This window comes from Physeter macrocephalus, chromosome 7 (genome assembly GCF_002837175.3).
Source record: "Physeter macrocephalus isolate SW-GA chromosome 7, ASM283717v5, whole genome shotgun sequence".
In the NCBI taxonomy this organism is placed as follows: domain Eukaryota; kingdom Metazoa; phylum Chordata; class Mammalia; order Artiodactyla; family Physeteridae; genus Physeter; species Physeter macrocephalus.
In genome coordinates, this window is record NC_041220.1 from 53,038,201 (window position 1) to 53,064,974 (window position 26,774).

At 41.2% G+C, this 26,774-nt stretch overlaps 1 protein-coding gene across 5 annotated transcripts in view; it reads right to left on the minus strand.

Annotated features, from left to right (window-relative positions):
• The window catches only part of DCUN1D4 (defective in cullin neddylation 1 domain containing 4), a 65,913-nt gene that overhangs the window by 20,320 nt on the left and 18,819 nt on the right, over positions 1-26,774 (minus strand). For 4 of the 5 annotated variants that reach the window (XM_007107859.4, XM_024131958.3, XM_028491853.2 and 1 more), the window contains exons 4-7: positions 20,421-20,535; positions 17,473-17,564; positions 9,199-9,269; positions 3,928-4,019 (exon numbers count right to left, since the gene is read on the minus strand). In XM_007107859.4, the coding sequence (XP_007107921.1) occupies positions 3,928-4,019; positions 9,199-9,269; positions 17,473-17,564; positions 20,421-20,535 (370 nt within the window). Of the gene's footprint in view, positions 1-3,927; positions 4,020-9,198; positions 9,270-17,472; positions 17,565-20,420; positions 20,536-23,185; positions 23,248-26,774 lie in introns of those variants that run through there. The other variant, XM_028491855.2, reaches the window with a different exon arrangement.

Consider the following 26,774-nt stretch of genomic DNA (forward strand, 5'->3'; position numbering starts at 1 on the left):
TTCTAGAGCAGGAACCACTCATTTAGATGACCATTGCATAGCTAAAAGAAAATAAAGTCGCTGCAAGGTGAATATGACGTTCTGCAGCATGCCTGGAAGCAAGTCCAGCCACACTGGCAAAGACGTCCCTACGTCTGGCAAGACGCTCAGAGAGCTCATCTGGAGTGTCAAGCATAAAATGCCCAGAGTAAAATTTTCACTTCATGTATCTATTAAGGATAGGTTAGAGATGATACTGTCAATAAAGGGTTTAATCTGCTTTAAAAGGGGTCTTGTCCTGCAGAGACTGTGGACTAACCCCCATCAGGGAGACAGGCCGCTGAGTCACCCTGTCTGAACCGCAGGTTGCCATCTAGTGGCCACTCAACAAGGCCATCTGCAGAGGGGCTCAGTTCAAACAAAGGGCCTGTGAAGAAACAGGCTTGGCCTCAGATTTTTCAGAAAGCAGCCACATCATCCAATACATTTCCCCCAGCTTTTCTGTGTACCACGTATAAGAAAACTTGTGGTAGTCATACAGTGACAGTGCCACACCGCTAAGGGGCATCTTTTCCCATGAGAAAATATGCATATACTGTGGAATGAAATCATTGCTTATGTGAACTTTGCTGCTGTAACACAGTCCGAAGCAACAGGAATCAGGATAATCCTCCTCAAAGGTTATAAAATCAAAGGTAGTTCTCTCCCATTATCCCGGGACAGCCTTTGCCCCTTCACTTGGTCAGCCCAAAGGTATTTTTCCAGCCCATCATCACTTCTCTGCAAAGTTAGCTACAACTCTAACACACTTTTTTGGGGTTTTGTTTTGTTTAGCTTAAACACTCTATAAGCTTAATTCATCAGAGATAACCTTACACCACATGTTGGAACAAGGCAATAAATAAAACAGTCAATTAAAACAAGAGTTGGGAATTCCCTGGCAGTCCAGTGGTTAGGACTCGGCGCTTTCACTGCCAAGTGCACGGGCTCAATCCCTGGTCAGAGAACTAAGATCCCACAAGCCATGTGGCCAATAAATAAATACATCCATCAATCAATCAAGAGCTGTGCCTTCTCTGAGAACGACTGCAGGAACTTGGGGATAGATGTTCCCTACCAGTTGCTGTCACTGCTTCCAAGAGTCACAAAACATGGCCCTGGAGAGGCCAAGCACACAACTGCAGATGGCATCCAGGAGACCGATTTCTGGGTGCCCTGGGGAAAGCCACATGTCATCACTTCAACGTTCCTGGTCTTAGGGACATTACCAGGGACACCCAGGAAGTGGCAGAACCGGTTCAAAACTCTCTGGTTCCAAAACCCATGGGCTTCCTATCGCTAGCATGAGCTCACTGTACAGTTACAATTTTTTTAGAAAAGGTTTCGTTATATACACTTTAATTCCAGCTTGAGTCCGTAAAACTTCACTGGACAGGTTTAATAAAGCCAAAAATGAGAAAAAAAGAAAAAATCCAAATAGAAGACAAACTAGATCATTCAAAAGATGGACTACTTTCCATCTTTAGAGCATATAAAGGATTAGCCTCTGAGTTTTCTTATTTATTGGGTGCAAATACCTTATAAATACAAGTAGCATAAAGAGAAGTGACCTTATTACTTTTGGATATTTTGCCTCAACACTGCTTCCAAGCTCCTGCCCCAAATGGACTTTGTCTTGTTCATGGCTTTTGTTTCCCCAGGACCTAGAATTCTGTGCTTGGCACACCACTGCCACGCAAATATTTGCTGAACAAATGACGACTCTAGGGAGGCAGGAGGGAAAGGGGGAGGAAGTTCTTAAAACTTGACATTGTACTATTTGTGAACTACAAAGAACCTTAAAGGTTATTGTGAGTAATCATCTTCACCTCACTGATGAGGAAACTAATCTCAGAGTTTCATCTCACAAAAGAAAGCAGATTCCTCAATTCCTTTACAGTGGATCAGGTTTGTAACTATACTGTAAATTGCGAGGGCCAAGTGGCGGCCTTCTATGGGAATCCACCTGCCACTACCCGTGTCACACAAAGTGGCAAGCAGAGTTCCCCACAAAGAGCTTGTGGAGCGCCCCCCAGCCCATGAACATACGTGTAGGCCTCTTCCAGGAAACTGTGTATTTCAATTCCCAGGCAACACAATCCTCAAAACATGGGCAAGGCCTGGCACGGGGTAATATTCTTTTGTAAAGTCAAATGTAAAAACAAATCTAGAACTGTACAAAAATGGATACTACACCCTCTTAAGACACATGAAACTGTGCCTGAAGAAATGCTGATGGTGCCTTCTCTAAAGCCACGAATAAAATCTTGATTTGGCTGTGCATTCATCGTTACAAGGATACTTAAAAAGGAGCAGCCATCACGTGCTCTATCCGGGAGGCAGCACGGAAAACAATACAGGAGTTGGTAGGCTGAGAATTGTAAGGAGGTGTTTCCCAACATGACATACACAATTTTAAGAGATTCCAGAGACTTAACCCTAAAATTCTAGGGCGTGCTAAGAGGAAAGCGAATCTGTAAAAGGGTGATTTGGCTTTTACCTAAAACGCACTTGTCATCAGACAATAGTTGTCAGAGGAAGAATGTGACTGAAGAATCAGAAGTCTTAGGTTTTCCTCCCATCCTACCACTTTCTTTCACAAATCACATAGCCCTTCTAAGCCTCAGTTTCCCCATCTGTAAAATGTGCAGGGTAAAGCCTGATCTGCCTAGGTAGCCGTGAGGCTCAAATGAAAGAACAGTGAACAGGCCTCATAAAACTACTAGAGCACAACGAAAATGAAGCACTGTTACCAATGACAAAGGGACAATGATATTGAAAGTTGACAAATTACAAAATTATTTAAATAAAACCATAAAACCATTTCAATTCCAATTTTAATCCAGTAAAAACTGAAGTCTATTATTCCTAGTTAAAGGAAAAAGAAAAGCCATTCAAGTACTTTAGATCAGTTACTATATTAAGAATTAGCACTTCCTCTTCAAGTATCATTTGAAATGTTTCATCATCCACCTCAAGTGTATCTTTCAATGAGTAACAGAGAATGACAATTTGTTTCTTGAGTGAAACTCTTAGCAAGCACGCACATGTAAACACACACGCACAGACACACATGCATGTAAGCACGAAGTGAACACATAAAACCACTGACTTTTTTTCCCCTCAATTCTGGCCCAGTTAACATAAACAGAATCTTTATTATTATTATTTTTTAATCACTAGAGTAATGAAGTTCTAACTTTGCCCAAAGCTAATATCAGAATGTATCAAATAAAAGATACTGAACATCTTTACTTACAAGTTATACTTTACTCAACTTTTCTCACTAATTATAAATCAGATGCTAATACTTTGATTTTAAACCTGCGCTGTCCAATACGGTAGCCACTAGACACATGTGGCTACTGGGCACCTGAAATGCAGCTAATGAAGGTTGAGATGTACCATAAATGTAAAATATACACCAGATTTTCAAGATTCAATATGAAAAAGAAGGTAAAACAGCTTTTAAAAATATTGGTTACATGTTGGAATGATAATATTTTGGATATTCTGGATTAAGTACAATATATTAAAATAAATTTTACCTGTTTCTTTTTATGTTTTTAAATGTGGGTATTAGAAAATTTTAAGTTATATACGTGGCTCACATATATGAGAAAAGGACGGCCTATTTCTATTGAGCTACCTTAGAAGAATACTAAAATAAACGATATACATTATATAAAAACTTTAATTTCTAAAATTTATCCATTATAGCCCTCCTCATCACAGGAAAATGGGGCTTGGTCTTCACACCTATGCACAGGTGAAGCCTGCCCAGATCCCCTGGCGGTCCTCCAGTCACCCAAGCCAGGCTCGACGAGACCCCAGGGGGGAAGCAGGCAGTCAGGGGAGGGCAAGGACACCCGCCCCCCACCCTTGCCCCAAGGTAGCCTCAGGACTTACTGTAGAGATGTCATTCCTTTTAACCATTCCTGTAGAGTAAAATAACCCATGTTTTGTGCATCCAATTTCCAAGCTAGGACGAGCATAACTACCTGTTTAAAACAAAAACAAAACAAAACAAAGCAGAAAGACCAATCAAATAAGGAGGACAGACCTCAGTAGTTAAATACATTAACATCAGCCAAATGCTTCGGTTCACAGTAGTTTAGTCACTGAAATATGAACAAGGTAACTTCAAAAATGAGTTTGGCAAACATCTAAAAGTTTGATAATTCAGTCTGCTGACAAGGGTTTGGAGAAACATGACTTCTTATGATGCCTGATGGTGGAAGTGCAAAGCCATTAACCTCTCCCGAGGGCAGTTCTGCAGTATGTATCAAAACTGAAACCAGCAGTTCCACCTATGGAAAGTTATCTCATAGACACACCTGCACATATACACAAAGCTGTATAGTCAACAAGACTGACTACGGTACTATTTGTAGTAGCGAAAGACTGAAAACAACCAAACATCTACTAATAAGGGACCACTTAAATACTTCTTTGCTAAACACATTCCATACAAAAGAATACTATGTCACCACTGAGACAAATGAAGTGGAGCCAACGGTACAAATATGGAACAGTTTCCAAGATTTATTAAGTGAAAATGAAAAGAGTGAGGTGCAGAACAGAGTGTTAAAAACCCAAACAGTAGGTGGTGGGACACGGACAGTGGACTCAATGTTTGTGAGTTCAACTACATACACTGGGGAAATGATTTTAAAGTAGTACAACACTCCACTTCGATAGCACTGTGCCTGCAATGAGCACAGGATCAGCGGACAATCACTCAATCACTTCTCAGTGGGGCGCCACCCTTGCTTTCAGTGCATCTTCTGAAACTGTGCAGACATGAGGAACTGTGACAACTCGGGTTTTTGGCACCGCTCGTCACTTTTTCACTCAGCTGCTTTAGAGAAAAGGTGGCACCGAGACAGTGATGGTGAGTTTAATAAATACCTAAAGGTATAAAAGACAAAATTACATTTCCAAGATGCCTCCAACTGCAAGCTCTCCGGGGCTCTTACACAGGGACAGAGCTGAGGCTGCCTGGATTGGGGGATGAGGAGGAAGCTCTCCCATCCTGTCTACCTCAAAGACCCAAGACCAGGTGAGGGGTAACTAAAAAAGAAAGTATGCCACTCCTAGAGAGGTAAAGAAGAGGGACAGGGCCTTCCTAGGACTGTCCTAGGAAGCTTTGCCACTCTGCAAGGCTGGCTATCTCTGGACAGTCATTCACACAAAAGGGAACCCGAGTACAAAAGTGGAGCTCACACATACACTGCTGAATGGCTATATGTCCATTTGTTGTAATAAAAAAAAAGAAGGCAATGGGAAGAAAATAAATGTCTCTGTATACAGTTGGCCAGGGACTAGCACACTCTGCATTTGGCAGTTAATCTGATTTCTTTACCCAGGACCTAAATGCTTCATTTCAACTAACAGAAGAACTGCCCCAAACCATTAAACTACAATCCATGTGCCCAAATGGGTCAGATGGTGGTGACAGTGAAAGGAATCGCGGTGACATAACATAAAAAAATGAGGCAAGCCAGGACACGGAAGCAACCTAAATGTCCATCAACAGATGAATGGAGAAAGAAGATGTGGTACATATAGATAATGGAATACTACTCAGCCATAAAAAAGAATGAAATAATGCCATTTGCAGCAACATGGATGGACCTGGAGATCATCATACTAAGTGAAGTAAGTCAGACAGAGAAAGATAAATACTATATGATATCACTTATATATGGAATCTAAAGTATGACACCAATGAACCTATCTATGAAGCAGAAACAGATTCACAGACACAGAGAACAGACTTACCGCTACCAAAGGGGAAAGGCGGGGGCGGGGAGGGATAAATTAGGAGTTTGGGATTAACATATATACACTACTATATATAAAACAGATCATCAACAAGGACCTACTGTATAGCACAGGGAACTCTACTCAATATTCTGTAATAACCTACATAGGAAAAGAACCTGAAAAAGAATAGATACATGTATGTGTACAACTGAATCACTCTGCTGTACACCTGAAACTAACACAATGCTGTAAATCAACTATACTCCAATATAAAAATTTTTTTTAAAAAGAGCATCAACATATTTTTAGGCTGTTATCCCTGAAAATGAATCAAAAAATACAAATACAATTTCGCACCTGCCTTATATTATTTTTTGTAACAGAACCAAAGTTTTTAAAATCCCAAACAACAACAAAATGCAAAATAAAAGCATAACACTCCCCACCATAATGAGGCAAGCAGCCACTCAGAAATCACTTTAGATGATTTAATTAGGCCCTGAGAGCCAAAAGGCACATGAAGGACTCCAGAACAACAGCATTCAGGAGGTTCAGAAGGTCTGTCCTTTCAACTGCCAATGAGCTCCTTTGTAGACTAAAAATCTCCAGCTTTGTTTCATTTATAACTGGAAGAGTAATGCAAAGCTTTCTCTTGGTGCTGACTTTATGGTTTTCTACTTTGGAGATTAGTATCAGTGAGAACCCAGTAAATCTCTAGGATCTATCAATCAAATACCAATTCAGTCAGTACTTACCCATTTTTTTTAAGTCACTAGGTTTTTTACACTTTAAAAATCCAGATTACTAGGTAGATAACTAGAACTGATAAGTGAACCAGTTTTTCTACATATTATGCACGTCACCACAAAACATGATTGTTAAATTGGTTAGAAAATGGTGACTTAAGAGACCAGGGGCCTAATAGGAAGGATTTTCCAAAAAGAAGGCGTTACATGTTCTTCAAACTATTCACCCATTAGTGGATTTTCTCCTCATCCCTCAGCTTTTCTTGGAATTCTGACTCCTATGTATCTATTTACATATTTTCTAATTCAAACTTCGTATGTTCTCAAACATTATCTATACTCAATCCTCTATTAGAAGGATTAAAAATTCCACATAAATACTTGTTAAGTTAAAAAAAAAACAGTTATGGTAAAGGAACATACATACAAGTATGCATGTAATGTGGCCAAACAGCCAAAGCAGATATTCACAATGGGTACTTCTTTACACAAATAGAACTTTCCCTAGCACAGCTAATAAGGAAGCTAGCTACTTAAAGGATTTTGCTGTTACCTTAGTAAATGGAAGTTGAACTGAATTTTACAAGCCTGCTTAAATTTCATAAGCTATAAATATCAGGCAAGGTGAGGGTTTTAAATACTTTAAAGCGCTCACTCATCAATGCAGACAAGCCTCTAAAAAACTATTTTTGTGCTGGTTTTTCAAACAATTTCTGGAATTGGGATGTATCCACAATTGATGGCTTATCAGAATTTACTTAACATTTTTCCTTTTTAGTGATGAATAAAATAATAAAAATTCTATTAGTGGCATCTTAGAATTGAAGTACAGGAATCAATTCTTTGGAATAATAGTCTGAACTCAGTCGTTCAGTCTTCTATGTGATTCAACATTTCAAGACTATTTCTACTGCTACAGAAATAGAGAACCAAAGACTCATAATTGCCAAAAAACGATAATAACAGTAGCTATTTTTTATTGAGTACTGGTACTTGGGGCTGAGGAACTCTAAAGAGCTGGGCCTCCCTGTTTTCTCGGTTAGAATCAGTGTCAGCACTCCTCACACCCAACAGGCCTTTCTGGTCCTGAGAGTAGATGCCCACCTGATCCCTCTCACACTGGCGGCCCGATGCCTCCCAGCCTCCCCACCATTGGGCCCTGCTACCCACCCCTCTGATCACATGCTGATTACTGTCCCCTGGGTGGAACCTCTGGATCTCCTCTCAGGCCCAGCTCACTCCCGCCCCTTTTACACTACTGTCCAGAAAACACTGCCAACCTTGGCCCAGCCCCTGTCAGAAAACTTCCTTCTTAAAGTCGGTGAAATGTTTTTGTCCGTCTATGACTAGGCTATGGACTAGATCAGGCAAAATACTACTGACCCAGCTGTTCCCAAACCTCTGTACCAAACCCAATAATTTATCAAGACACCTGAACTAGATTACATTAAAATAAAAATACAAGACTAAAATCCATGTAGTAAGTTAAAGACAGTCCAAAGGCTCTTTAGAAAATTTACAGTGTTACTGGGGGTGGGGGGAGTGGGGAGGATGGAGGCATAGAAATGGTAACAAAAATTTTTTTTTAAATTAATTAATTTGTTTGTTTTTATTTTTGGCTGCGCTGGGTCTTCATTGCTGCGCACAGGCTTTCTCTAGTTGTGAGCGGGGGCTACTCTTTGTGGCAGTGCGCGGGCTTCTCTTGTTGTGGAGCATGGGCTCTAGGCACACAGGCTTCAGTAGTTGTGGCCCAAGGGCTCTAGAGCGCAGGCTCAGTAGTTGCGGTGCACAGGCTTAGTTGCTCCGTGGCATGTGGGATCTTCCTGGGCCAGGGGTCGAACCCGTGTCCCCTGCATTGGCAGGCGGATTCTTAACCACTGCGTCACCAGAGAAGCCCAACAACATTTTTTTAAAGAATAAAGTGTGAAGTCTCGAAGAGCATGATATGCATGGGTACCAGATATCTCACCAACAGTCTGAATGAAAGGGATGATCCCTTGAGAGCTCTTCCAGAGCATAAATTCATTTAGGATATAAGAGGTATTTGTTAAATTGGAGGCCGACGTAATATTAAACTGCATAGTTAATGAGTCAGAGCATTTGTATAATGGTTCATTTTGCAGTAAGACAGATGTGGGAATAGGAAAAAATATTCAAAAATAATATGATGGTAAGAATTATGCAAAAATAATGAAGCATATAAAAAAATTTCTAAGTAAATGTTTTAAAGGAAATACTTAGGGGCTTTACACTAAAAAGCAATCACTTTCTGAGTTAAATTCAACTGGAAGTGAAGGAGCTGTGAAAAAACCTTTTTAATTATAACCTATTCAAAACCCTTATGAAAGCCCTCAAGTCCCCCAGTCCCCAGTTAGCCGTCATGGTAGGCACACATGCCCACGCCACTTTTTAAACATCTAGCTTAATTACTTTATTACTGTACCTTTTAGAGACAAGAAATTAAATGTGAGAAAAAAATGACTGACTGTAGTTACACCATACCAATTGCAAAAAAATTTTTGCTTACAAACCAATTTAGAATTGGAACTTATTTCTTAGATTGCCTCATAAAAACTAATGCACCCTTACTTCTTCATTGTTGCTTTATTTGCCAAGAGACAAAGTCAGATCAACTGATCTACCCAAATTAGTAAGTTAGACTCACATTTTCTGGTTCAACACCAATGTCTTCACAAAATTTCTCCATGCCTTCGGGACCTACAACATCATCAGTACCTGTGGTGAAATGCAATTTATAGAAATTAAGCTAACCATGTACATACACTCTTACTACTATAGTATTATACTTCTAAAATACTTATTATTAAAGTAAACCTAGATCAAATAACACTTAAAGACCATAAATCCTTTCTGAAGAAAGAAAGCACCAAGAATATATTGAAAAATATTCTAGAATTTCAGTTCTATCTTTGAAGGATTCTGTTCTGCACAGTCATTTAAGTCAGTTTATGGCCAAGTCCTTCAACCTGTGGATAGATGTACACATAATTTATGTCTAAAGATAAGGCTACAGGCATTCAATTCCTGTTCTTTAAAGTAGCTTAAATCTCTATTCTTATTTCGGTAATAATTTCAACACATACAATAATTTTTGGAAACACAGCAAAGAACCACCTAATATTCTTTTTAAAATTAATTGGGAGATAACACAATTGTTTCTTTTACACAGAAAAAAAACCAAGCAGTCTTTTTGTTCTAGACAAGGCAATAACCCCTTTCTTCACATTCCACATTATCTCTGTTTCTTCCTGAAAGAACTGTCCACATGTCCCAGCTCTACTGTAGCCCCCATTCGTGCTTCAACCACTGCAATCTGGTTCTTGCTCATCTCCCTCCACTGCAACTCTTCTGGCCAAGGTCACCAATAAACTCCTAACCGCCACATCCAGTAGACACAGTCAATCTTTGTTTTATGTGGCTTCTCTGTGGTAGCTGAGATTATCCTCCTGTAGCGTCTCAACGGGGGCACCACAAGAAACAGAAACGGAGGCATCATCCTGGAGTCCCCCCTTCTCCTACATTCTCCAGAGCCGATCAGTTACCAAGTGTGCTGCCAATTTTACTTTCCAAATATTTCTTAACGGCACTGACCTGTTCAGATGTCATTCTCTCACTTAGATGACCACAGCAGTCTCCTCAGGATCTCCCTAATTCCAGAGGCTCATCCCCCCCGGACCCATCTCTTACAAAGCCACCTGGAGGGTCCACCTCAAACACAAACTCCTTCGATTTTAAGTTCCCTACTACCTATGGATAAAGTCCAAAGTCTCTGGCATATCAAATAAGGTTCTCTATGATCTACTGCGCCCCTTCCTCTTCAGCCTCATAGCTTTCCACCTTCATATCAAGTTTCTTGGAAATGAAAGAATCAAATAGATATTGCTGAATGAATAAAAATTAAGATCCAGAAACACCTACCCATTGTTTGCTATGCACACACATCCTGACACATACCCAACGCAGTACTAACTCTTTGTGGCCTCAGCCCATCTCCCTCTCCCCTCCCCCCATCTTCCCATGCCAGCTTCTTCAATCTTTAAGACAGGAACCATACAGGCAGTCCTCCCAATCTCCCCACCCCCAGCAGCGGAGGCTGGGTCAGGCAGTCTTGTGTGACCCCGTGCAATGCTAGGAATGCTTTTCTCACATTTGCATTAAGTCCCAACTCATCTACCTTTCCTTCTAAGTTCCTCAAGTGTAAGAGCTATTTATTCTTTTTTTTAAAAAAAAACAATTTATTTATTTGGCTGCGTTGGGTCTTAGTTGTGGCACACGGGATCTTTCACTTGCGGCATGCGGGATCTTTAGTTGCAGCGTGTGGGATCTAGTTCCCTGACCAGGGATCGAACCTGGGCCCCCTGCATCGGGAGCACAGAGTCTTAGCCACTGGACCACACAAGAATCACTCTACAATCTTCCATAGCCTTCAGATCTAGCAAGCTGCCAAGACAAGCAGGATCCACCATCTGAAAATGTCTCAGTTTCATTCAAATATTATCTACTGGGCACACCCTGGAGCGATGCACTGTAGAAGTGGCTAAAGAGGAGTAATCCATGGTCCTTGCCCTCCAGGAAGGGAGACAAAGCATAAGAGTAATTTCAATACAGTAATAACCAGATCACAATAAAAGTGTAAGGTGGTTGTTCTCAACAAAGGATGACCATTAAAATCACCTTGGACAGTCTCGTGTCACTTTTCTGCTTCTAATCCTTGGCTCCCCCTGAAGTCCAAACTCAGGCTCTTCCACATAATCTAGCCAGAGCAAATACTTTTTCTGCACGTGTTGTTTTCCTTTTAATCACAAATGTGCTACTTTGTTACAAAGAGTTTTATTTCACATATTCAAATCTGTTACCTTTTTCTGGGACTTTCTTTCTTCTCCTTTTAGTTTACATGTTTTTCTATGAATTCTTAATTTTTTTATCTTGATTATGGAGGGAAAATCAAATAAAAGTTTACTTAATTTTTAACTTAGTTTTTTGGGCAACATTAATACATGAACATGATATAAAATTTCATTTAAAAGTAAACCTGAGGGCTTCCCTGGTGGCGCAGTGGTTGAGAGTCAGCCTGCCGATGCTAGGGGACGCGGGTTCCTGCCCCAGTCCAGGAAGATCCCACATGCCACGGAGCGGCTGGGCCCGTGAGCCATGGCCGCTGAGCCTGCACATCCGGAGCCTGTGCTCCACAACGGCAGAGGCCACAACGGTGAGAGGCCCGCGTACCGCAAAAAAAAAAAAAAAAAAAAAAAAAAAAAAGTAAAACTGAAAATAAAAATGTTAAAAAAGCAAAAGTTTCCCCCTAACTTCTCTCTACTCCCCAGAGACGACCACTTATTAAAGAATTTCTGGGACTTCCCTGGTGGTCCAGTGGTAAAGAATCTGCCTTCCAATGCAGGGGACATGGGTTCAATCCCTGGTCAGGGAACTAAAATCCCACATGCCACGGAGCAACTAAGCCAGCATGCCACAACTACCGAGCCCACGCACCTCAACCAGAGAGCCCACGTGCCGCAAACTACAGAGCCCATAAATAAATAAAAGAATTTCTTTAAGAACCCTTCCCCAAATAAGCCATTTTATAAATTCTACCTGCAGAATATATATCCATATTTATTTAGTTGCTAAGTTTTTCAGGCAATTCTCTTTGGCTTTCCAGGTACATAACAATTCAATCATTTCACCTTCAATGAATGATCATTTTTGCATCCTCCTTTCCTGTATTCATGCCCCTTCTTTCTTTCTCTTACCTAACAGCATTAGTTAATAACTCCCAAAACAATGGCAAATAAGAAGAGTGAGAGTGGGCATCTTTATCTCATTCTTGACTCAAATGAAAATACAGTGAGCATTTTATCACTTGGGTTTGAGTGTGCACAGCCCCGCATGTGGGCACTCATGTGTATATTACACAAATGACATATGAAGACATTCACACAGTGAAATGTTCAAATAAAGGAGTCCAAGTAAAACAGAGTAAAAAGAGAAAGGCTGCCTTCTTCCTTTCCTTACGAGACAGGCATGTATCCTCCCAGACCTTTTTGCTGTGTATTTATGTATGTGCAAATATATAGTGAAATGCAGCCCTGATTTTGTTTATCTATACACATGGGTTCATACTGTACCTATAATTCTACACCTTGCTTTTTTCACCAACTGTGTCTGATAATCTTCCTGTGAGAGCACCTAGCTGACATACTTTACATTACCCCCCTGCAGGTGACTATGTGTGTGTGTGTATACCACGTTTCATCGTTCTTTTCCTCATTCCACTACTATAAAGTATTTAGGCTGTGACATTAAAGAGTAATTATTCTCACATGGAAGTATCCATGTATTACTATTTTGCTAAGAGGTTTGGTTGTAGGAACAGATGACTCTTTGGTATCTACTGATAGGACTCATTGGCAGGTGGTTGCACAGAGCTGAGGAAAAAAAAGGTACTTTATAATCTTAAAAAAATTTTTGTCTTTGGCTTCTGTTCTTCGTGATTTAAAAAAGCTCATTTACTGCAACCTACTCTTGAGCCTGGCAAGCCACCTGCCCTTCCCCTGCCTGTGCACAGGGCCCTGGGGCCTCCCAGCTGGCTGTCCGACTCACACCCCCTCCAACCTGGCCTCCTATCCCTGTCAATGCTCGTTACAATGACGATGCTTCTCACTTGTTTGTCTGTTTGCCCCACCAGAAAATAAGCTCTGAGTACAGTGCTTCTGTCATCCACACACCAGAGCGTGGCAAGTAGCAGGCCCTCAAAGGGTGGCTGAGGTACACTGGGCAGTGGTAAACATTACGTCAGCCATGCTTTTTTCTTTTTCCCACATGTTATGCAGTGCCATTGTCATGTTACTTATATACACATGCACCTGTGTATTTGAAAAGAGCAAGGTTTTAACAATATGATCTGCAATGGCATGACTCATATTACTTTAATATTTTATCCTAAAAATATTAAATATAGTTTATCAGTCAACATTACTTAAAGGCTACCCATAATCCTGATATCTACAACAACTTTTCCTTTTTTCTCATTACCATTCCCATGTACACATTTAGATCTCTTTGTAATCACATTTTTCATTGGGATTATGGGTATATTTACACTAGATTTATCATTTTACCTGCAGAATTGAACAATCTGAATCTAATAAATAGGCCACTGGTTAACACAAAGTGGATTAAAAGTGGGTTTGAGGGAGATGGTTTAAAAGCTATAGAATGCCCTGGTGAAAGATACTAGAGGTACATTTAGAAGGCAGATGTACTGACAATAATCTAGAAAAAAGTGGTCCTCCCACTTTCACTGCCATTTTAAGCAGGGGCCCCTAACTAAATATACTTAACCCTTTCATGAGAGCCCAAGATGCTCATGGCAGAGTTTCCATAATCACACCAGGCTGCATCTCTGGGGCAAACGGGGCCACGCTGTCTCCTTTGCCAAGAAACCTTTGTCAGCAAAACCTTTGTCTCCTTTGTCACTTAGCACCTGCTCCTGGTCCCAAATCTCACTTGGGTAAACCAAGAAACAATTCTGCTACAGAACCTAATCGAAAGTAGAGATGAAGGGCCTACAGTCAGGATTTGTAGAACTTTTATGACCTACGTGTGTGAGCTTTAGTGTGACTCTGAAATGTTGGCACTTGTGTATCTGGTCTCATCTCTTACTCTTAGATATATTTCAGAAAGTGGAAGTTATTAGATAAATCATTTATGTAAAACTGGTTATTTTAATGAAAAGAAATGGGATTCCAGTTTCAGACAGAGGTCTAAATAAGACAGTCCCCCAATCTTGCCCCCAGCAATCCCTTCTAAAGTCACAGGGGACTCAAGTACCAAAGTACAAAAGGGAGTAAGCCTATAACTACAGAGAACAGGACAAGAGCCCCAGTGGAGAGCATTTCATTTATTAAATCTCTGAGAATCAGAAACTGAGTTGACAGGGATTTAAAAAGGTGAGAGGCTGCATCACAGGATGTGCAAAAGAGGGCTGGGACTAACTGGCCAGGCAGGAGCTGAGAGGAGCTGGGCTCAGGCTAAAGGAGTGCAGAGGACAGAGTGCAGAGGACAGGGCAAGGGTGGAACTGAGGACTCTGGAAAGAACTAAGGTCCATCTGTGTAGCACAACTGCAGCACCAAGGCCCCTACCACCCTCCACTGCTCTCCGGATTCAGTGCAGGGAGTCAACCAAAAGCAGATGGCTCTCTCCGAGGGAACACGAGCACAGCGAGGGGGGCAGGCCCTCACCCTAGCACAGGGGGCCCACGGCCTCACTGTCTGCTCCCACAGACTTGCCCAGAGCACAACCTTCCAGGGACTTCTCGCCATGCATTTTTCTTGAATAATACTTATCTTCAGTTTTTATTCATGTAGTTGGGATATTAAAAAATGAGGACTTCCCTGGTGGCGCAGTGGTTAAGAATCCACCTGCCAATGCAGGGGACATAGGTTCGAGCCCTGGTCCGGGAAGATCCCACATGCCGCGGAGCAACTAAGCCTGTGCGCCACAACTACCGAGCCTGCACTCTAGAGCCCGCGAGCCACAACTACTGAGCCCGCGTGCCACAGCTACTGAAGCCTGCACACCTAGAGCCAGTGCTCCACAACAAAGAGAAGCTACCGCAATGAGAAACCCGTGCACCACAAGGAAGAGTAGCCCCCCGCTCACTGCAACTAGAGAAAAGCCCACGCCCAGCAACGAAGACCCAATGCAGTCAAAAATAAATTAATTAATTAATTTAAAAAAAAAGAAAGCAGGTGCCAGTTGTTCTCAACTTCAAGCTATTTTCCCTGATAAAATACAAAAAAAGCAAAAAAAAAAGGGGGGGGGCATTAATAAAAATAGGGATAGCCACACCCACATAAACTTCTCACAGTGATGAAATCCCAAGGAACCACCTGGCAGGGCCCTCAAGGAACCTAAAGAATGTGGCTTAATCTTTATCCCAAATGTCACCTTTCTGAGCCAGAGAAAAGCAAACAAGAAGGAAAACTGTACCTTGCTTCCTTTTAAAAGAAAACAGAAGTGTGGTTTTTTACTATGGAAAAATTCATATTTGCTTATAAAGGAAGACACAAAAATATCAAAATAGCTGTGCTATGGTGGTGGGATTAAGTATACTTTTTCTGTTTAAACTTTCCTTTTTTTTTTTTTTGCAGTACGCAGGCCTCTCACTGTTGTGGCCTCTCCCGTTGCGGAGCACAGGTTCCGGACGCGCAGGCTCAGCGGCCATGGCTCACGGGCCCAGCTGCTCCGCGGCATGTGGGATCTTCCCGGACCAGGGCACGAACCTGTGTTCCCTGCATCGGCAGGCAGACTCTCAACCACTGCGCCACCAGAGAAGCCCTAAACTTTCCTTTTTATAATATATTTCATAGCAATAAATGTGAACCAATATGAGAAAGCAAGAGATCTTCATAATCAAAGTGATATGAACATGAGAAAATGTTCCATCATTCAGACCCAAGTACTGAACACCTGGAAACGTGCTAACCACTTTCACAAAATGTCTTCAAGAGATGCATGTTCTCAAGACCTAGACATGAAAACAGATAAATTCTAATACTGTATAAGTGTCTGTACCATGTGTCTGTGCCCTGCAAACAAAATCCAGCTCAAACTACTTCAAGTAATGAAAGAGAATTCACTAGAAGGATATTGGGGTAGCTCACAAAAATCCAAAAAACTACAGGAATCAGGATCGCATCCTTTCAAGTCTACCACCAGAAGAGAAAGATGCTCTTCTCCCAGCTTCAATCTGAAAACCCTAGGAAATTTTATCTGATTGTCCTGACCTGGGCTACCTGGCAGCCCCTGGAACAATCTCTGTGGCCAGGGGGGCGAGACTTTTATCAGAAAAAGGGTAGGGTAGGGGTAGGGGGAACACACTGGCCCCAGGAGGAATCCTCATTTTGATACCCAATAAAAGGGTATCAAAACCAGTTATGAACAATGTCCTTCCTGTAAGAGTACAAAGAAGGCTATTAAACAAAGTAAGCGAAGAGGTGCATTGCAGCTTGTCATATGGAAAAGTAGAGAAAAACACTCCAGGCAAAGGGATGGCACTGAGTTAGTTGTCTTTTATCCTATAGGTAGCAGGGATTTTTAAGTGGGGGGCAAGGGTGCAGCGGCTTGTTAGGGAATGACATGTATGATCTGTTCAGTTTATTTTATTTTATTTTTTCAAATAATACAACAAGAAACACATAGAACCTGATTGGGAGTAAAGACTGATGTCAAGAAAATTGGTTTGAAGGTCACTGGAACTGTCAAGTTGATAAGTTATGATAGGGCCAGAAATATGGTGGGGAAGAGGAAAGGTAAAAGAGCCCTCAGTTCAAACTTGTCTGAAAATTTTTCTTTCCCCCTTTTTTACACATACACAGCCACAAAAACAAACCAACCCTTTATTTCAGTATTACATTATCCAACCAATTATAATAAGTTGCAAAAATGGGATTGGATTTAAGACATTTTAAATGACAAAACAAACACTGTCTGCCAAATGATCTTTCAAAATAGAGACACAATGTAAGAAATTCCATTGCGCTACATAAAGGTTCAAAGCAGCAAAGCTTATTTTAACTTGGATGCATAAACCAAATAGTCACCCATTACCAGCATTCTCAAGAGGTTTCCTAGCAATCCAAAGTATTTCTCCCAAGTACATTTCATCTTTTCAGTTCCCTTCTAGTGTTCTGAATTCTTTGGCTTAGCTGCTGGCTATAAATAGGACATTTGGTGATTTGTTTCAACTGTGTTCCCTCCCGAAAACAGGGAGAGACACACACACACACACACACACACACACACACACAGACCACCCCAAATTCGAAAAGTACTCCTTTTTAATTCTTTAATCTCCTCTAAGGCACTCCTTATTTTTATGAGGCTCAGTCTTAGATGATATAAATGATTACCTACCTGCATATTCATAGAACCATTCTAAGCACCTTTTACTTGAAAAGGCTTCTTCTTCAGTCTTTATTCTAGTTGTATCATATTTTCTATACATGCTAGAAATCAAGAAAGGGGTTTTAAGTTATTTAAAGTAAAGATACTGAGTTTTTTAAAGTAGCAAATAGTTTTTATTCTTTTACCCAACCAAACGTCTATTCAGTCAGTATTTCATGTATATTTAAAATATTTCACTTCTTGCATTTGGAAGCTTCAGCTTTTATAACTATAGTTTTAAACACAGTCACACCCAATATAAAATTAAATGGTAAGCACTTAATACAGGTTTTTCTCTGATGAACAAATAATCAGTAAAAACTGAAGAGAACAAGTATTTAATATACTCCTTTCTACCTCTCTAGCCAGAACTAACTACAGAACACTAGTGATACAGCAAGAAATGTGGATGGTGTTTCTTCAACTGGTGACCCTAGGACTCACTCATGTCTCTGCATCAAGTTCTCCTGACTCCCGTGCCATACGAGTCAGGCTGGGCAGCACATGGTCTAAGGAAGAACCTGGCAGTATCAGACACCTCCAAGGAACTTGTCAAGCAAATAAAAAGAAACATCAAATTATGTCCAAGCCTCCAGGAAAAAAACCTCAGGAAAATGAAGTACAGAGAATCCTTGGCTTCTGCCCTTCTCCTATCATGCCCTAGCACTGTGGAAACAGACACATAAGCTGGAGAACTGAGTCAGCAAGCACAGCAGCCTCCTCCTGCCAACACTGTGACCCTTGGCAGGCATTCCTTATTTCCTGATGACACAGGGCTGAGAACCAAGATAGGCCCTACTTGGGGAGGGGAGAAGCAGCAGTACTTTTAAAATAGTGATTTTGATAGAAAAATTATGAGTATTTATATATAAACTGTCTAAATAGTTATATAAACATTTATGAATACAGTTTTTATTTACATAGCATATAATATAAAATCATGTATAATTCTTTTTGAAAGAGCATTTATTCATGATCAAGACTTTCACCAGAATATCTGTATATACCGCTGATCAGAGATTCTGGGTTTTAATACCCAGAAAACCCCCAAAACATGGTTATAAAATATTAAGATACTGAAACTGCAAACCACCAGTTTTGTATTTCTTCTATAAAAAGTAGCCATCCCACCTGGAAACAAAGGTGGATACTGCCCAGGGGTTCAAACAGATTTGCTCCAACCCTGGGCCTGGACATCCTATCTCAGCTCAAAGTCTGTAACTAGTCAATATCCTAGAGACCTCTATATGACACTGTAATGACTGAATCACTTAAAAATACTCTACATAAAAAAGGACAATGGAATAACATTCAGAAAAAAAAAAAGATATCAATACATGCTATTACATGGATGAACCTCAAAAAAATTATGCTAAGTGAAAGAAGCAAGGCACAAAAAGACCACTGACATGAACTGTTCAGAAAAGGCAAATCGTAGGGACAGAAAGTGAATTTGTGGTTTCCTGGGGCTGGGAATAAGCACAGGGATGGACTGTGAATGGGCGTCAAGGCTCTAACTGGGGTGATGGGAATCTTCTAACATTGGTATGCAGTGACGGCTGCACAGCTCCAACAACTCCGTAAAGATCACTCAACTGTACACTTAAAATCGTATACATTGTGGTATGTAAATAGAGTTGTTTTTCAAAAAAGACCAAGAATGAAACTCGGATAACGCTACAGCTCCCCATCCCCTAGGTGACCGATGAAATGCTATCAATGAGAGTACCTCGCACCCTTCTGCAACTCAATTACCAGTTTTTAAACTGGCTTCAGGGCTTCCCTGGTGGGGCAGTGGTTAAGAATCCGCCACGGGTTCGAGCCCTGGTCCGGGAAGATCCCACATGCCGCGGAGCAACTAAGCCCGTGCGCCACAGCTCCTGAGCCTGAGCTCTAGAGCCTGCGTGCCACAACTACTGAAGCCCGCCCGCCTAGAGCCTGTGCTCCGCAACAAGAGAAGCCACTGCAACGAGAAGCCCACGCACCACAATGAAGAGTAGCCCCTGCTCACTGCAACTAGAGAAAGCCCACGCTCAGCAACGAAGACCAAACGCAGCCAAAAATAAATAAATAAATTTATTTAAAGAAAGCAGCAGAAAAATCTCATCTAATTCCCTTGATTTATCGATGTGGCAATTCAGGCCACATAAGTGAAGTAAAGTGACCTATAGAGCCAGAATGGAGGAAGATGGGAAAAGGCAGAAAAGATTAAAACTATGATGTTTGTTCATTGTTTTTAAAAAAAAAAAAAAGAGAGAGAGAGAAAGAAAGAACCAAAAAATGTCTAATAAAATCTGGGCGAAACAGTAAAGATGCCTAAAATAAGCAAGTCTAATAGACCTTGGGAGTTACCAAAATTAACAGTTCACTTGTGCGAAAGAGAAGTGGTTTCAACAGTCTTGTTTTTCATGGTTTCTAACAAAAAAAATGCTCACTCTTCTGAGAAGAAATGTCAGCTCAGCTAATATTCCAGGCAGGCTTAGAGCATTTGGTGCAGGCAGCTCTCTCCAGCCATGCAGCCCAGGTCCTGGCAAAGGCAGCTACAGGATTCCTGCGGCTGTAGGTAGTGAGTGAGACCCTCTTAAAGAAGAGATACATACCAATCCTGAGGTCCTCAACAGGCACAGAGGGCAAGCTCTTAAAAGCAAAGAAAGAAACTCTACACCAGCTCTGGTGGCTCAATGGACTGAGATAAAACTTGAATTTCTAAGAACTCGGGTTACCTAACTTGTTTTTGTTTCATGAGCCCACACGTTAAGTAAGTACGAAAAATTACAGTTTGAAAGTTTTCCTGGCAGAACCAAAACAATATTCCAGTTGGCATTTGTACGCTTAGAAGACCCACACTGGGCTTGGGTAGAAAGGTGCCTCTTCAACACATATGCCATCAATGTGGTTCCGCCGTCTCTGCGACGTACCTATCGTGTCTACTTTTCTTGGCAGATAAATCATCTCCAGAGGCAGGTCTTCTCTTTTTCCTCGGCGGCATCACTTTACCAAAGCAGTCCGAAGAACTGCAAGACCGCAGACTTCCTACAAAACACAGTGAAGAGCACAAAAGTAAGGCATGCCACGTCGAAATCCTTCCAAAGAATATCAGCGCTAAATGAAGAGCTTTCACAACTTACACTGCAAAGAGTTTAGATGTTATCTGTAAACATGAAAAAATGAAAAGTGAAAAATTGGTTTTCAGTTCTTTTTTGAGAAAATGTTAGAGTCAAGAAATAAACCTAGCAATGACACAAATAAGTTAATAGTCCCCCCAAAAAACACACCAGAAATGAAGTTATCATAACTTCAGTTTACTCTCCAAAAATACTAATATAAATCATCTAAGCTTCCAGCTTCCTTTACATGTCAATGTTCCTTCAGAAGGAATTGCACTGCTATCTCATTTCTGTACTTCATTAGGCAAGGCCAGCTCGACTGGTGACCTTGGGTCTAAAATACATACAAGTACACCAGTACCAACACTCTTAAGCATCAAGGAATATCTGATTAAAAAAAACAAAAAACAAACAGATTTTGGAATTTTGGGGCAGAAGCCTGACATGGTCTTGAGCAAAACTTCCATAAAAATTTTTAATTTGTTTCTGCCACTTTCAGTCAGGGTTTTTGGAAGCATTAACTTTCATTTGGTAAAAGATATTAAAATGTAACAACAACATGGAACACCTATGGAAACCTTATGGTGAGCCAGGCCCTGCTCTTAACACTTACATGTATGACACCTCACTTAACCTCACAACAAGCTTAAGAAAAAAGAATACTCATTACTGTTTATGCAGATAAGAAAACGGAGGCAGAGAGGGGTCAGGTAAGGGGCAAAATTGGAATTCAAACCCAGACAGTCTCGCTTCAGACTGTCTTAAACCATTATAAACTACAAGACAATTATAACATAATTAAAATACCCATCTTGGCACAAGTACTATCAGAGATATTATGTCATTTGGTTCCCACAATAACCCTGAATGACAGGCAGGGCAGAGTTAACTATCTCTACTGACTGATGGTAAAAAGTAAGGCTTAGGCATTCAAGAGACTTCCCAAGGTCTCGGAAGTGCTAAGTGGTGAAATCTGGACTGCACGTCCTCCTCCTTCCACTGGTGCCTTGGTGGGAGGGCCCAGGGCCCTCAGTGAGCCATTGGGACAAGGCAGCACTGGGTGATAGGGTCTGAGTGCTCTGCATTCAATGGATGAGCTCCAGCTCCTCACCTAGTCACATGGCTCAGTCAGTCAGTGACCTATTCTGGGTCTCTGGTTCGTCGTCTGAAGAATGAGAACTGTGAGATCTACCTCTCCGGAGTTTTATGAGGGAAAAATATCCATTCAACACGTGCTCACATGGCCAAGTGTTGCGAGTAGACAGATGTTGGGATCTGAGTGCCACCAGGGGGGTGTGTGCTGAGGCTGGACCTCCGCGTTGACCCAATCCTCACAACCACCCCATTCTTACGAATGAGGAAACTCAGGCAGAGGGATGAAGCGGCAGCTGGAAGGCAGTAGGGGACGTCGAGGATGGAGCCCAAGCAGCTCGGCGGCGAGGCCAAGCTCCCCGCCACCACTCACTGCTGCCTCCACGCAGCCTCAGCAGCAGAGACTGAGAAGCAGGGGACTAAGGCCAGAGCCCAGGGAGTGTGGATATTCGGGGGCTGGGAAAAGAAGGTGAAGACCTGGGTGGGGAGAAAATCTGGGCGAGTGTACACTCCCGGAAGCCAAAGCAGGAGGAGTGCACAGGGCGGTGGCAGCAGTCAGATGCAGAAGCAAGAGGCTGGGGAAGGATGTGAGCGGAGGGTGTGATCCCAGTGAATGTGGTCAGTTCTCTCTAGAAAGCTGTTCAGAAGGCAGGGAGAGAGTCGTCAGTAGCTAACAATCCCAACCCGGTAAGCACAATGGTCGGGACTGGAACCTCGATCTCAGGACATACTCAGGCTTCCACCACCACGCTAAGTTCCCGGGAGATGCGCTTCAGGAACAGAACAGCCGCAAGCACCTCTTCTGGCACAAACCAGCACGACAGCGCAAACGAGGCGTGGGCCCAGCGCCGGGTACTGGACCCTGCCTGCTCCTTCAGCCAGAGGCAGCACCCACCAGGCTGAAAAGACGACGATCCTCAGCCACCCTTCCCGGGGCCCAACAACGGAGGGAGTAGGAGGTTCTTCAGAGACACAAGGCACGCCCTCATCTCTCTCCCCACAACAGCAGCAAAATCAGGAAGAGAAAGAGCCAGAGAACGTGCTGCCCACCACACACGCCCCGCTCATCCTCCCGGTGAAACGGCAGTCCTGTTTACACTGAAGCGCGCAGAAAGGTCTGAAGGGTGCACGGAGACCCAAGCTTTTGCAGACTGCCAACGGTCAAGATTTATTCTTGTCCGTTAATGCCTCGGGGTGGGGCTTGCAGAATGAAAAAGTGGGTCCCGCCTTGCCGAGAAGCCTGCCACGCTGCTCAGAAACGAGTCTGCCTTCAACCTTGAGGCTTGCTTCTCCCGCCTTGGACATGCATGTCTGAAGGAAAGATACTGTCTCCTGGTACTGGTCACGGTCGGGTTCTGAGCATCTGTTCTGGGAGGAACCTCCCCCTCCCACCAGCATTTGCAGAACACAGAGGAAATGCACTCGTCTCCTCAGTGCGTGGGAAGATGAACACCATTTAAAATAATGTCTTCACAAATATTCACCAATAAAGATCAATCCACCAGCTCCTCTACTATTTGCCTCTTCGTAGAAACATGGGCATAATGTCTTGCTTTCACGGATTCCTACTTGACAAGAGTATCATGTTTCTGGTAAACAAACAAACATCATAAAGTAACTAACTTTTTCAACTTTATTTTTTTTTCGTACTGTTGAAGTTCCACAAATCGCTTTTCCTGGTATAAAACTTACTCGTATTTTAGCCCCAAAGCATCCCAAATTTGGCATTTTGTTCTTTCACTTATTCCCGTGGCGTTCGTTCAGACCTCTCTGCTCTAATCATCGGCATAAGCGAGTGACTGTTAGGGGCCACCCTTCACAATGAAACGGCATCTGTTCGTCCCGGGTGCCCATTACAGCCCAGGCACCCACTGGCTCACTGAGCCTCTCGCCACCCCCCCACCTCACAGGAAGGACTAGTCCAAATCGCACGACTTAACAGAGCTCCACAGGTAGAACCCTGGAACCCATGATGACGGTGAAAAGTTCCAAGCTATCTCAAAAGCAATTTTTTAACACTGAGGAAAACAAGTTTACCTAAAATAATTTGCCAACATGAACCAAGTCAACAAAAATACACAAAGAGCACATAACTCACGGCTCGGTGGCCCCAAAGCTGCTCCCCCAACCCCGCATGGCTCCGGGGATCCTACCGGAGCAAGAGCAACAACTCAGGTTTTTAGGTTCATGCACAAAAGTACACCTTGGTTTGCAGGGTTCTGCTTTGTTCACCTGTGCAGACACAGCAGCTAATATATCATCTCAGTACCGTAGTAATACAGTATATACAGTACTGAGAGTCCCACAGTAGATTCGCAAACGTTTGTTGAATAAATGTGTTCCTAAAACAAGCGTAAATCAAATTCTGCTTAGAGATCAGTATGTTTCCAGAAATATGAAACATCTATGAATAGATAACACACCACCATTTCAGATTTTCTTTCCCATTTGTCAGTTAAGACAAGCACTTGATTCTAAGTTTCCTGGCAGGTCGGATTTTTTTTAAACACAAATATTCCAGAATGTTTGCTTCTTAAAATAACTCTGTGATGTCTTTTTATAATAAAAACACTTAAACCTAAATGAATGTTTTACAAATTTGTATTTACTCGTATCATTAAATTTACACTTTACTGCTTTAGAACTTATATCACTTAATCTACCTTAATTAAACTTTATTTTTAGAGTAAAAAGAAAATTCAGTAAGCAAATACTGTAAACAACAATGTTATGGAATGTTTATGTTTCAAAGAAGCTTTAGCTGTTTTAACCTGCTACAAGTATCTACTTAGGTATAAACAATCTGACATTACAGGTAGAGGCAAAATATTAAGGCTGACGTTTTAAATTAGTAACTACAAAGCACTTTCAAATTTATCTTCACAAATCTGAGAGGTATTATTACCACCCCAATTCTACAGATAAGACAACGGGCCAATAGGTGGAGCACCTGAAAGTTCCTTTTCAATAAATACTTAACAAGTTAAAGAGACTTAACCCATAAATTGATTTGAAATGATCAGAGCTGCAAGTTTTCAATATTTGCCAATCACCCAAGAAAAAACAGTGATGAAAAAGATTTTAAGGATCCATCTTAAATCTCATTAGAAACGTCTGGCAGGTACTTATGAAAGAGAAAAAAGCCTTTTTATTATAATAATAAAGAAGTAGGAAGAGGAAGAGATGAATAATCTCAACTAGTAATCCCAAACTATGATTCAGGCTCCTTCACATTATCGTGATAGATATTCTGGTGTTCAGTCTATATTTCTACATTGTGACAGTGACTCTGAAATCACCTCTCCCATCGTTAGAAGCTCTTTGTTGATGCTGAAGTGTTTAAATGATCCTTAGGAAGGCAATAAAAATTGTTTCTATTTTTTAACCAAAGGTTATGATTTGAGTTCAGGGTCATTTCCTTTCGGTGCAGTTTTTAAGAAGAACAAATAAATTATTCTATTAACTGACCATATTTTCAAATAAATCAGGTAGTCAATGAATATAGCTATTCTTACGTTAAACAATTAGAAATACTGCCAACATTTTTAACATATCTATTCCAATTTTAAAGAGCAATTTAAGTTCACCTGGATCAAACCAAAGGCCTTTTAATGCCTATGCAGCTGGCTGTTCTGATAATAATTTAACTATAAATGGTATCTAAGTCACTGCTCCACTGTTTTGTTTTGTTTTTTTAATTTAATCTTCCTGCTGTGGGCCTCAAGTAAAAAAAGGTCCTGTTCAGGATTCATTTTTTGTAAGACATATTAAATTGTGTGCCCAGCTTCTAGTCATCCCCAAAGAGGTTTATACAATTAGAGAATTTTCCTGACTTTTTCAAACTTAGTATAAATGCATGTTCCAATACAAAAATCGCACTGTCTAATTTTCATTATAATGAGTTGGTTGTATCATATAGCCTTGACCCACTTAATAACATCTTACATGTTCATTCTGCCATTTCAATACTTTTCATATAGCCATTTCACCTCACTTTTCACCGAATAATGTCACAAAGGTATAGTAATTTAAGTTGGTAAATAGGATGCATTTTAAGACATCTTACCAGTACCTAAATATTTTATTTCATTTTCTTAAACAGAGCATTGAACTACTTGCTTCAGTAAAACTAGTAGTGTCCAAATGCGCAATTTTTATCCTACTATTTAAGACCAAAAAATTTCCTTTCCTTTCTCTCTAAACAATACTGACTTTTGACATCTACCATCCTCCTTCATCATTTTTTTTTGGTCCTCTCTGGCTTTTTAAATTCACTTCTAGTATTTTGTGCTACTTCTCCAATTTTAACATACACACTTTCTCTCCTTTTTTTTTTTCTTTCTTCTTTTTTTGGTGGAAGACTGAAAGCACCAAAGAAAAGTGTTAAAGGAAACAGCAGGAAGATACAGGCCTCTTTTGCACTTAGTTTGGCTCTTCCATATACAGTTGTTATAGAAATGGCTCAGACTACTGATGGGCCAAGAAATTCAAAGAGGCACTACAGTGATTAACCTTCTCAGATTTCCAAACACTATGGATTTTATGTTACTTAATTTTTAAAGTATACTCTGTCAGGTATGGTAATCACAAGTGATGCTATAACCAGATGGGGAAATGTTAATGAAATGGACCACTCTGAGAAATTACTAATGTTAATTGACATTGACTGGCACATATGAGGTACCAGGCACTGCACCAGCAAGTCATATACCAAACCTCAGGCACATCCACTGTCCCCAAGGACGAAAGAGGAGGCATGAGGCCAAACACACTCTCCACTTTCGTTTTCCTTAATTATAGCTTATAGTTATTAAATTGTCCCATTCAGGTTAAATATTTAAATGTGAAATTACCATGGTAACAATACTCATTTAAATCCAAAGTTCAACGTAACTACAGAATGTACAAGACTCAGCACTTAGATGTTTTATTACCTTACCCAAGGGAAAGACAACCTAAAGGATTTACAAACACAAAATTCAATTTTAAAAAATCAAAACTAGGGCTTCCCACGTGGCGCAGTGGTTGGGAGTCTGCCTGCCGATGCAGGGGACGCGGGTTCGTGCCCCAGTC